Source organism: Triticum aestivum, chromosome 5A, assembly GCF_018294505.1.
Source record: "Triticum aestivum cultivar Chinese Spring chromosome 5A, IWGSC CS RefSeq v2.1, whole genome shotgun sequence".
NCBI classification, from domain to species: Eukaryota; Viridiplantae; Streptophyta; class Magnoliopsida; order Poales; family Poaceae; genus Triticum; species Triticum aestivum.
The window spans coordinates 606,105,991-606,116,804 of NC_057806.1; the positions used below are offsets into that span (position 1 = coordinate 606,105,991).

At 46.7% G+C, this 10,814-nt stretch overlaps 1 protein-coding gene and 3 non-coding genes across 4 annotated transcripts; all 4 read right to left on the minus strand.

Annotated features, from left to right (window-relative positions):
* Positions 1 to 4,757: 4,757 nt before the first annotated feature.
* On the minus strand, positions 4,758 to 4,851 carry LOC123109237 (small nucleolar RNA Z221/R21b). Its single transcript, XR_006452520.1, has one exon. It is a non-coding gene; the product is annotated as a small nucleolar RNA Z221/R21b (small nucleolar RNA).
* Positions 4,852 to 5,342: 491 nt separating this feature from the next.
* Positions 5,343 to 5,433, minus strand: LOC123109238 (small nucleolar RNA Z221/R21b). The gene has a single exon (XR_006452522.1). It is a non-coding gene; the product is annotated as a small nucleolar RNA Z221/R21b (small nucleolar RNA).
* Positions 5,434 to 5,793: 360 nt separating this feature from the next.
* On the minus strand, positions 5,794 to 5,886 carry LOC123109236 (small nucleolar RNA Z221/R21b). Its single transcript, XR_006452519.1, has one exon. It is a non-coding gene; the product is annotated as a small nucleolar RNA Z221/R21b (small nucleolar RNA).
* A 779-nt stretch (positions 5,887 to 6,665) lies between these two features.
* Positions 6,666 to 9,725, minus strand: LOC123105249 (elongation factor 1-alpha-like). The gene is made up of 3 exons (XM_044527276.1): positions 9,575 to 9,725; positions 8,358 to 8,827; positions 6,666 to 7,734 (listed from the first exon to the last, which is right to left on the minus strand). The coding sequence occupies exons 2-3, from the start codon at positions 8,817 to 8,819 to the stop codon at positions 6,853 to 6,855; spliced, it is 1,344 nt and encodes a 447-aa protein (XP_044383211.1). The 5' UTR covers positions 8,820 to 8,827; positions 9,575 to 9,725; the 3' UTR covers positions 6,666 to 6,852.
* Between the last annotated feature and the right edge of the window lie 1,089 nt (positions 9,726 to 10,814).

Below are 10,814 nucleotides of genomic sequence, written 5' to 3' on the forward strand. Positions count from 1 at the left end.
ACCTGATCAGCTTTGCCTTCGCTATCCACTCCTGTTTAAAAGGACGGCTCTTTTAGGGGCAAGTTTATGAAAATTATACGGATAGAAGGTCCGGGCACAAGGTTGCTTACTTGAGTATCCGGGCGATTGCAGCTTAGGCCTGCGTCCTCGGTTAAATCCAGACACATCCCTTGTGATCCGAAGAACAGTTTATACATCTCCGCGGGCGTTGCACCCATGAAATTTTGGAGAGCTCGCGGTCCCTCTGGGTTAAACTCCCACAGGCGAAGGGAGCGACGTTTGTCGGGCAATATTCGGCGAATTAGCATGACCTGCATCACCTTGACCAGGCTGAGGTCTCCTTCCAAGAGATCCTTAATGCGGCCCTGTAACAAGGGCACGTCTTTGGGCAAACCCCAATCTAACCCTCTGTTAATCCATGACGCTAGCCGTGGTGGGGGACCCGAGCGAAAGGCAGGAAGCGCCACCCACTTGGTGCTCCGGGGAGTGGTGATATAAAACCACTCTCTTTGCCACAAGCCTAGCTCCTCTTGAAAAGAGCCCTCGGGCCATGGAGCATCAGCATTTTTGCTTATAACAGCGCCTCCGCACTCTGCGTGCCGTCCCTTGATCATCTTCGGCTCCACTTCGAAAGTCTTGAGCCATAATTCGAAGTGAGGGGTAACACGGAGGAACGCTTCACATACGACGATAAACGAGGAGATATGGAGGATGGACTCCGGAGCTAAGTCGTGAAATTCCAGCCCGTAATAAAACAGCAGTCCCCTCACAAAGGGATCCATTGGGAAGCCTAACCCCCGAAGGAAGTGAGACACGAACACTACGCTCTCACCGGGCTGGGGACTAGGGATAGCCTGCCCTTGAGCAGGCAACCTATGCGAAATTTCGGCGGTCAAGAACTTAGCCTCTCTCAACTTTAGCACGTCCTCCTCCGTGACGGAGGAGGGCATCCATCGGCCTTGAAGGTCGGAACCGAACATTGTCGAAGGTCTGAGGCGCCCGGAATCTGGAGCCTAGGGTATTGGAACTCGAGGCGACGGGCGAACTCGTTTTGGGATTGGAGAAAAGGAGTAAGGCCCTGGTCTCTTTATAAGAGGTTGAATACCAAGAGCCCTCCCCGTAACTGTTTGGGACTCGCCTTTAATCGAGAAAACATGCTAACGGGCACAATTGGGTTACCCACGTCCGTATTGATGAGAATCCCGTAAAAGGGAGGCACACGATCTCTGCTTTGACAAGACGTGCCAAGGAAACTGCCTCGCAAAATACGCTGAGGTGGAAAGGTGAAATCGATTCGAGTAAAGGACTTGGCTGTAGTGTGATGACGCACTGCGGAATACGTCAGCAGATTTGATTTTTGTTAATATTATTCTCTCTATGGCAATATGTGAAAGCTTATTTTGCAGAGCCGGACGCTACTCTTGGTGTTTACAATCTTCTATGAAGGACTTGGAGGAGGAACCCGCCTTGCAATGCCAAAGACAATTTGCGCGCCGGACTCGTCGTCATTGAAGCCTGGTTCAGGGGCTACTGAGGGAGTCCTGGATTGGGGGTGTTCGGGTAGCCGGACTATACCTTCAGCCGGACTCCTGGACTATGAAGATACAAGATTGAAGACTTCGTCCCGTGTCCGGATGGGACTTTCCTTGGCGTGGAAGGCAAGCTTGGCGATGCGGATATTCAAGATCTCCTTCCATTGTAACCGACTCTATGTAACCCTAACCCTATCCGATGTCTATATAAACCAGAGGGTTGTAGTCCGTAGGCAATCAACTCCATATACAACAATCATACCATAGGCTAGCTTCTAGGGTTTAGCCTCCTTGATCTCGTGGTAGATCTACTCTTGTACTACCCATATCATCAATATTAATCAAGCAGGACGTAGGGTTTACCTCCATCAAGAGGGCCCGAACCTGGGTAAAACATCGTGTTCCCTGCCTCTTGTTACCATCCGGCCTAGACGCACAGTTCGGGACCCCCTACCCGAGATCCGCCGGTTTTGACACCGACAGTGCCCTTCACCACCGGCCACTCCACCGGAACCGGAGGTCATCGATGAGCCGCTCGCCTACCCGAACCTCCCAACGCGTACTCCCGCCGACGAAGACGAGGAGCACTTCGCCCCTCCAGGCTATGGCCCTGTGCCCACCATGATGGAGTGGGAGGTGACACCGAACGAAGAGGAGGAGCAGTGGCTCAACTCCGTTGTGAAGCCGGAGCCAACCACGTCGGCGGAGACCGACGAACCCGGAGCCACATCCCCGACCTCAACACTGCCACTGGCGGGAAGATCGAGGAAGCGGCGTCGTCTTCCAAGGCCCCAGCATCTCCACCGCCTCCGCCCCCGGCAAGCCCGCGAACACCCCCACCGACGGCTCACCGGATCCTTCGCCGTTTCACGGCGGCGCTGGAGCAGCACCGCCCCGGCCTCCGCTCCGGCTCCTGGGCCCCTGCAGGCCTCCACCTCCCCGGCTACGCTGCGGGGGGGGCACCCTCCTCCTAAAGATCGCCGGCGCTAGGCGCCATCGGCGGCGGCCGGCGGGATCCCGTGAAGGTGGTGGTGGAATGGGGGGAATTGACCCCAACCGCCCCACCTCTCGTCCCCCTTATCCGCTTGATGTCTCCATCAGCGGCGCCGCCATGGGCCTGGGCTGAAAGGCCTCGTGGGCTGTGGCCCATGTTGCAACGACCAGAAAAAAAACCAATGGGTTATAGGCTAGATTGCAGAAAAATCCTTATATTATCAGGGATTTCATGCATTAGTCCAACTACTAGTACTAATTTAGTGCTTGTCATGTTTTAGCCCCGTAAATTTGGGAATTCGCAGATAGGTTCAACTACTAGTGCTATAATTAAGTACTTGTCATGTTTTAGACCTTGTATCTCGATGTGATTATATATTGTACTCAATTAAATTGTGTATTGATGTTTAGACCATATTATTTCTATAAATCATTATATGTTCAATGTGTTTGCAATTTGCAATCCCTATAACATGTACAAATGGTACAATAATATTATTTTGCAATTAAAAATCATTTATTCTTGCAACTCAAATATTAATTCGCCATCAATTAAGTCCAAAAATGCCTATGTAGCACAAAAATAGACTTAATTCGAATAGAATTTATACAAAGTTCAAGTCTTTACTTGAATTCACAACAATTGCAAAATTTATTACAACATGACCATGATGATTTTAATTTACATACAAGTAAATTGATCGATTATCTGGTTCTCAATCTTGTAGGACAAAATGACCGTCAAAGAATTTGAAGAGCTTGCGCTCGACGGACACAACTATCCTACATGGGCTATGGATGTTAAAATCAGTCTTTCATCCCATGGAATTGCAGCTGCACACATACCTCCTGCAGACCCTCCCCAAGAGGGAATTGCACAATTAAACAAACAACAACAATATGCTGCTTTATACATAATAAGGCACCATATCCATCCAGATCTGAAATCTAAATATTTGATGGAGGAATCTCCAAGCAATATGTGGCAATCACTTAAAACTAGATATGAACAGCAAAAGGCAGTTATACTTCCCGAAGCTAGTCATGAGTGGACCCATTTAAGACTCCAAGATTTCAAATCGATCGGAGCTTATAATCATGAGGTTCATAAAATTTGCTCAAAGTTGCGGTTTTGCGAGAAGGAGCCTACAGAAGCAGATAAGATAGAAAAGACTCTATCCACTATGCTCCCAGCTGACAGGATCCTACAGCAACAATATCGTGCCCGCAATTATACAGTTTACTCTGAACTTATACATGTGCTCCTCCAGGCTGAGAAACACGATGAACTTCTGCTAAAGAATAGTAATCAACGCCCAGTTGGGGCCGCTCCTCTGCCTGAAGTACATGCAAATTTTCAGAAAAATACCAAGTTCAATGGTTCTTTCAAAGGTCAAAACAAGAACTTCAAGGGTAAGAGCAACCACAACAAGAAGAACAAGCCACAAAATTCAGACAAGGGGAAGGGCATAACAAAGAATAAGTTTGATAAAACTAAACTTTGCCAGAAATGTGGATGCTACAAGCATGTCACCAAAAAATGCCGCACCCCAAGACATCTGGTAAACCTCTACCTGCAATCCATGGGACGTAACAGACCTGCCCAAGGAGCAAGATATGAAGCTCACTTCAATCTTCAACCTGATAACAAGAAGGAAGCTGGTTGTTCGCAAGATGTTCGAGGAGCACCAAGTAACAACAAGGAATTCCATATATCACGGGACTCCATGGACACGGAGAATATGATGACCGAATACACCGCCGACATGTTCGGGGACTTTGACTAGTCAATTGAGCAACAAAAATACAAGCTCCAGTAAATGATTTTTGTTTTACACAATGCCTCAGGTTTGTCGATTGTTGTCTTTTCTCGAGAGGTTCTCCCTTTAACAGGGGCTCGAGCATCCATTTTGCAGACAAAAACATCATTGGCAAGAAGGAGAGCCTTGGCGCAGTGGTAAAGCTGCTGCCTTGTGATGCAACACAGTTCACAAAAGATGCAGAAAAAAATGTATCAACAAATAGAACAAGGCGGAATCTGTTAAAAGACACAGGAAGGATTGGGAAGAACCATCAGCAGCAAATCCTTTCAACTCAACATAATACAGTCCGCATCTTGGTAGGATCGCTCACAGGCAACCCAGCTGGAAACATTTTCTCAAAAAACACTTGATGTCGATGGCAAAATTTGCAGACAAACAAATTTGAAAATACAAGTATTTATCCTTGAGGCGGCTCAGATGTCAAATGGGTTGTAAGTTTCTTTATCAGCACAAAGAGATAAAAATCTCTTCAGAGTGGTGCATGACTTTTCTCATCATAGCCTTTTGCTTCCACAGAGCATCCATTTGCAGACAGAATCATCATCGGAAAACCAACTAATTCAGATGAAATGCAACAAGGTTCACGAAACCAGATACTGAGCTGCAGAGGGGGAAAACACAGGTATCAGATGAGGGCACTCCATATGTTTAGACTGACCCATTCAAAATAGGAAGGAGAAATCCGTTCAGGATAGGGGGGTTGGAAATAAGAAGAAGTTAGGAAGGGGGATCGGAAAGAGGACCCATCAGCGGCAAATGTATCTGACCTTAATGTAATTTCAGTAAGCATCATCTTAGGACCGCTCATAGGCTACCCTCGTCATTTGCTTCTGTACATTATCCCTAAAATCCAGTTAACCTTCAAGACTTCTATTTTCAAACTACAGAATTTACCTGAAGGCAAAAGCTGGAAACAATTCCTAAAAACAAATAGACGTCTACGTCGAAAATATAGGATAAAAAATCAGAAAATACAAAATATGTATCCATGAGGTGGCTCAGATTTACAATGGGTTGTAAAGTTTGTTTATCAGCACAGAGATAAATCTCTTCAAAGTGGTTCATGACTTTTCTCATCATAGCCTTTTTGCTTCCACAGAGCATCCATTTTGCAGACAGAATGATAAACCCAGAACAAGTAATTCAGATGTAATGAAACGAGGTTCAGGAAGCCACCAATAGGAAAAAAATACCATTCAAGATTACGGAGTAATGAAAATATAACCATCATTTAACCTCAATGTAATTTCAGTCCGCATCATGGTAGGATAAATGTTGGGCAACCCTCGTCATCTGGTTCTGTACATTACTCCCCCGATCTAGTTAATCTTAAGACTCTTGTTCAAAACTAAAGTATTTTCCCAATGGCTAAATCTGGAAACAGTTTCTGAAGACATCTATGCCGAGACGATAAACAAAAAATACGAAAATAGGTCTCCATGAGGTGGCTCAGATGTAAAATGGGTTGTAAGTTTGCTTTATCAGCACAAAGAGAAAAATTTCTTCAGAGTGGTGCATGACTTTTCTCATCATAGCCTTTTGCTTCACCAGGGAGAACAATGTCATGGAATACAGCAGATTTGTCGATTGACATTATAATACTAGGAAGCGCAATATGGAATGCCTCAGATTTGTCATTTGATGTCATTTTACATCTGCTTCCTCAAGCGGTTCTCCCTGAAAAAGGGGCTTGAGTCCACAGAGCATCTGTTTTCCAGACAGAATCATCATCGGAAAACCACAGGTAATTCAAATTTAAGATGGCATGCAACAAAGGCAGTTGCTAAGTAAATAAATCAAGCACCTGAATTCAACCATACTACTAAAATCACTGGGCAATAAGCAGCACAATATTATACAAAGTCTCTGCTTCATTCTCCCTGAAACAGGGGGCTTGAACTTGCAGCCAAAATAAGCATGCCAAAAATTAAATTTTCAGAACTCAACTCTACACTATAATCAAAAGGCAATGAGCAGAAATGTTTTGAGATAAGCACAAAGTCAAGACAATGGAAGCATAGCCAAAAACAGTTAAACCAATGTGGCATCTCAAGTTGCCAAAACTGAGATGCACCTGAAGCACAAGGCCAGAACTAACGAATCACTATGCGCCTCTGACTGGGCAACTTTGAGAAAGGTCGACCTCAAGAAGCCAAAGGTGAGAGAGGCACACACAAAATCAAATGGCAGGAAACAAGCTCATCATCACAAAGCAGTATTCACCCCAGCATGATAGCAGAGTGAAATTGCAAACGGGAAAGCAGGTAATCATATCCATCTATTAAGAGCATTCAACACAGGCAGACAAAACCACAAATGGGATAAGAGCACAATAATGGAATCGAAATAGAGTATTTAAACGACACATCATAGCTCGCACACAGGTGCAGGAGTCGGAAGTGCAACAACGCCCAGGAACACCACTTAACATACACTAAGATTCTCCAAAAAAGACTTGACACTAAAACTTCTGCTAGATAACTCGATGGCAGACACCAGAGCACTCATTTCTTCTTGATGGCAGCCTTGGTAACCTTGGCGCCGGTGGGGTCCTTCTTCTCAACGCCCTTGATGACACCAACAGCAACCGTTTGTCTCATGTCACGCACAGCGAAGCGGCCAAGAGGTGGGTAGGTGGCGAAGGTCTCCACAACCATGGGCTTGGTGGGAATCATCTTCACAATACCAGCGTCACCGTTCTTCAGGAACTTGGGCGCAGCCTCAATCTCCTTACCAGATCGCCTGTCAATCTTGGTCACCAGCTCAGCAAACTTGACAGCAATGTGGGAGGTGTGGCAGTCCAGCACTGGGGCGTAGCCGTTGCCGATCTGACCAGGGTGGTTCATGATGATGACCTGAGAGGTGAAGTTGGCTGCCTCCTTGGCAGGGTCATCCTTAGAGTTGGATGCAACAAACCCACGCTTCAGATCCTTGACAGCAACGTTCTTCACGTTGAAGCCGACATTGTCACCAGGAAGCGCCTCCAGGAGGGACTCGTGGTGCATCTCAACGGACTTGACCTCAGTTGTCAGACCAGTGGGGCCAAAGGTAACAACCATACCAGGCTTGATGACACCAGTCTCAACGCGTCCAACAGGCACAGTTCCAATGCCACCAATCTTGTAAACATCCTGAAGGGGAAGACGCAGGGGCTTGTCTGAGGGCCTCTTGGGCTCATTGATCTGGTCAAGAGCCTCAAGAAGGGTAGGGCCCTTGTACCAGTCAAGGTTGGTGGACCTCTCAATCATGTTGTCACCCTCAAACCCAGAGATGGGAACGAAGGGAACCTTCTCAGGGTTGTAGCCGACCTTCTTCAGGTACGAAGAGACTTCCTTGACGATTTCCTCATAACGGGCCTTCGAGTACTTGGGAGTGGTGGCATCCATCTGTGACAGATCATAAGAGCAATCACATCAGATTAAAACAGATATGGTGAACTAGTAAATCACTAGCATGTAACAATAACAAGAGAAGTGTGTTTAGCAGCATATCTATCATACAATGCAAGTTCCACAGAACAAGTATAATAGGCAAACAAACTATTTAGTTTTTAAGTTACAACCTCCATAACTAAGTAGAAGACAATTTTACAGTTCAATCAGAGGTAGCAATATATAACAAAGTCGGTACCAAATGAAGATCCCACTTAGTGAAGTAATGCTAAGAAATCTCCTCTAGTGACCTACTCATACTCAGTGAAGAAATGCTATGAAACAACCAGGATTGACACTGGCAATTCAGTACTACTTGTGAACATGTGCATTTTACTGATTCTGAAGTATATAGCAAAATAGTGGTAGTACTGTGAATTAAGATGTAACTAACCAAATGAGCAACATATGTTATAATCACAAACCTAAATAAATGGCAGCCAGTTCACATGGAGTTTCTGTACTACTTAACATGGACAGTCATCAAGTAATTCTCAATCAAAGTGGATAGCAAAACAGTAAACACATCATATGGCTACACATAAGAACAAGCATTGAAAGGTTAATAGCAAGTATACCTTGTTGCAGCAGCAGATCATCTGCTTCACTCCAAGAGTGAAAGCAAGGAGGGCGTGCTCACGGGTCTGGCCGTCCTTCGAGATACCAGCCTCAAAACCACCAGTGGTGGAGTCGATGATGAGCACAGCACAGTCAGCCTGGGAGGTACCGGTGATCATGTTCTTGATGAAGTCACGGTGACCAGGGGCATCAATGACGGTGCAGTAGTACTTGGTGGTCTCAAACTTCCACAGGGCAATATCAATGGTGATACCCCTCTCGCGCTCGGCCTTCAGCTTGTCAAGCACCCAGGCGTACTTGAAGGACCTCTTGTTCATCTCAGCGGCTTCCTTCTCGAACCTCTCGATCACACGCTTGTCGATACCTCCAAGCTTGTAGATCAGATGGCCAGTGGTGGTCGACTTGCCAGAGTCGACATGGCCAATGACCACGATGTTGATGTGAGTCTTCTCCTTACCCATGGCTGAAACTGCAAGACCAGAGTAAACAGGTGTCAGAACAGAAGATGCAGAACAGAAGTTAGGAGCCATCATGCTTAGCAAATGAAATGGCCTTAATAGGAAAAGGTGACACTCAAGCCAATCAGACAGAAGGCAAGTTAGATCCAATAAACCTTGCATTGAACAAAAACATGCATGGCAGAACATATGTACGGGAAATCATATATTCTACTCACGACTCACAGCAGATCCTAGAACCAAACATAAGTAGAACACAAATCTGACGACGTCATGAGCAACATGTCCTCGCTAACAACATATACCAGAGAAATCATACATATCAAGGCTACAGCATGAGCGCATCAGTACATAAAGAGATTCTAAACTAGATCCACAGGTAGATTTACGGCTACAAAGCTAGCACGTGAAGAAAATCCTTCAGACCACGGACGAGAACCACATGCATCAGCTCAAAATAAACACCTGCGACCCGATCTACCAACAGACTACGGCTACGAAACAGAAGCAAGCGTGCATCCTTCAAACCACGGACGAGAACAACATGCATCAGCGCATAATAGAATCTAAAACCCGATCTACTGGCAGAGCACGGATACGAAACAGAAGCATGCTCGAATCCTTCAAACTACGTACGAGAACAGCACGAATCACCGCGGAAAGGAGCACGAAACAGACAAAAAGCCACAGATCTGAAGCCATCGGAGACCACAGACGACGCATCGTAGCAGGGGAAGGGGGCGGATCGGGATGCTCACCTGGAAGGAAGGAGAAGGAGCCGAGAGGAGGAGGAGGAGGCGGCGGCGGCGGGCGAGGGGAATGGTACGAAGGGGTTAGGGCGAGAGGGGTGGCTCTATATATGGGCGGCGAGGGGCGCTAGGGTTTCTTCTTGGCCGTCTGATCCGGGTCCGAGGGCCGCCGTCGGGGGAGATCCGATCCGTTGGATCTCCATCGCGCGGAGCGCCTGCTTCTAGACGTTTCGGGGGCCGCAAGTTTTCCGCGTCTATCCAGTGGGCGGGTCCTACCGGGAAGTGGGTTTGGCTTGGCTTGGCTCCAGCTGTCTGTATTTTCTGCGATTATCTCCATCTCCGGACCAGTAAAATAATGCCCATTTCTCACCCACTTCAGATCGTGTCATAGTGTGCTCATAATAATTGGTTAATTATGCTTCTGGTTCTCTGGAGGACCTTTTATTAAACTTAGAGCATATGGGCCGTCCATCCGGATGCGCCCGCGGACAGTGTATGAAAATTGCGTCTACACAACCCGGATCCATCAACCAAATTCTCAAATCCGTACTAGTCTCATGCAACGTTAAACCAACTCACATAAATCTCAAATAAGAAGTTAAAAAAAAAACAGCAACAGCTTCCATAAATTCGAAGAAAAAAATACGGGATTCCGTAAAAACACTTCCGCCTTTTCGTAACTATATGGGAAGATAGTCCTTTCAATATAATTTGGCGGGTAAAAGCATCTCTAGTAGACCCCTTAACCCGTGAAACTCAAAACGTGGCTTTTAGTTCGCGAAAAACGCATTTTAAGGATCGGTTTGAGCTGCGGCGAGCAGACCTCTTAAACGTAGACTGTAAAACCAAATATTCGCGTATATTCTTCTCAATGTCTTTTTCTTCCTCTCATCCGTGTCCACGGTTAGCAAGCTCGCTCCTATGAAACCGGCGGACGGCGCACGAAGCGACCAAATATGGAGCCGCTAGCGTTCAGGATGGCTCGCACAAAGCGCCCAGCGTCGCCGTCGCTGCTCGAATCGGTCCAGAAGCTAGCTAGCGCCGACTTGAATCGATTCAGGAGCTAGCTGCTAGCTAGCTAAGAGCATCTCCAGCCGTTCAGCCCCTGAAATAGCACCGTCTGGGGGTCAACCGACGATAAAATCGGCGTGGGGCGGTCGGTTTTCCAACCGCCGATCCGAGCTGGCCCCAGACGCCGCTTTTTGAAAACCAAAGTCGGCCAAAATTCGGCCAAACTTCATACAAAACG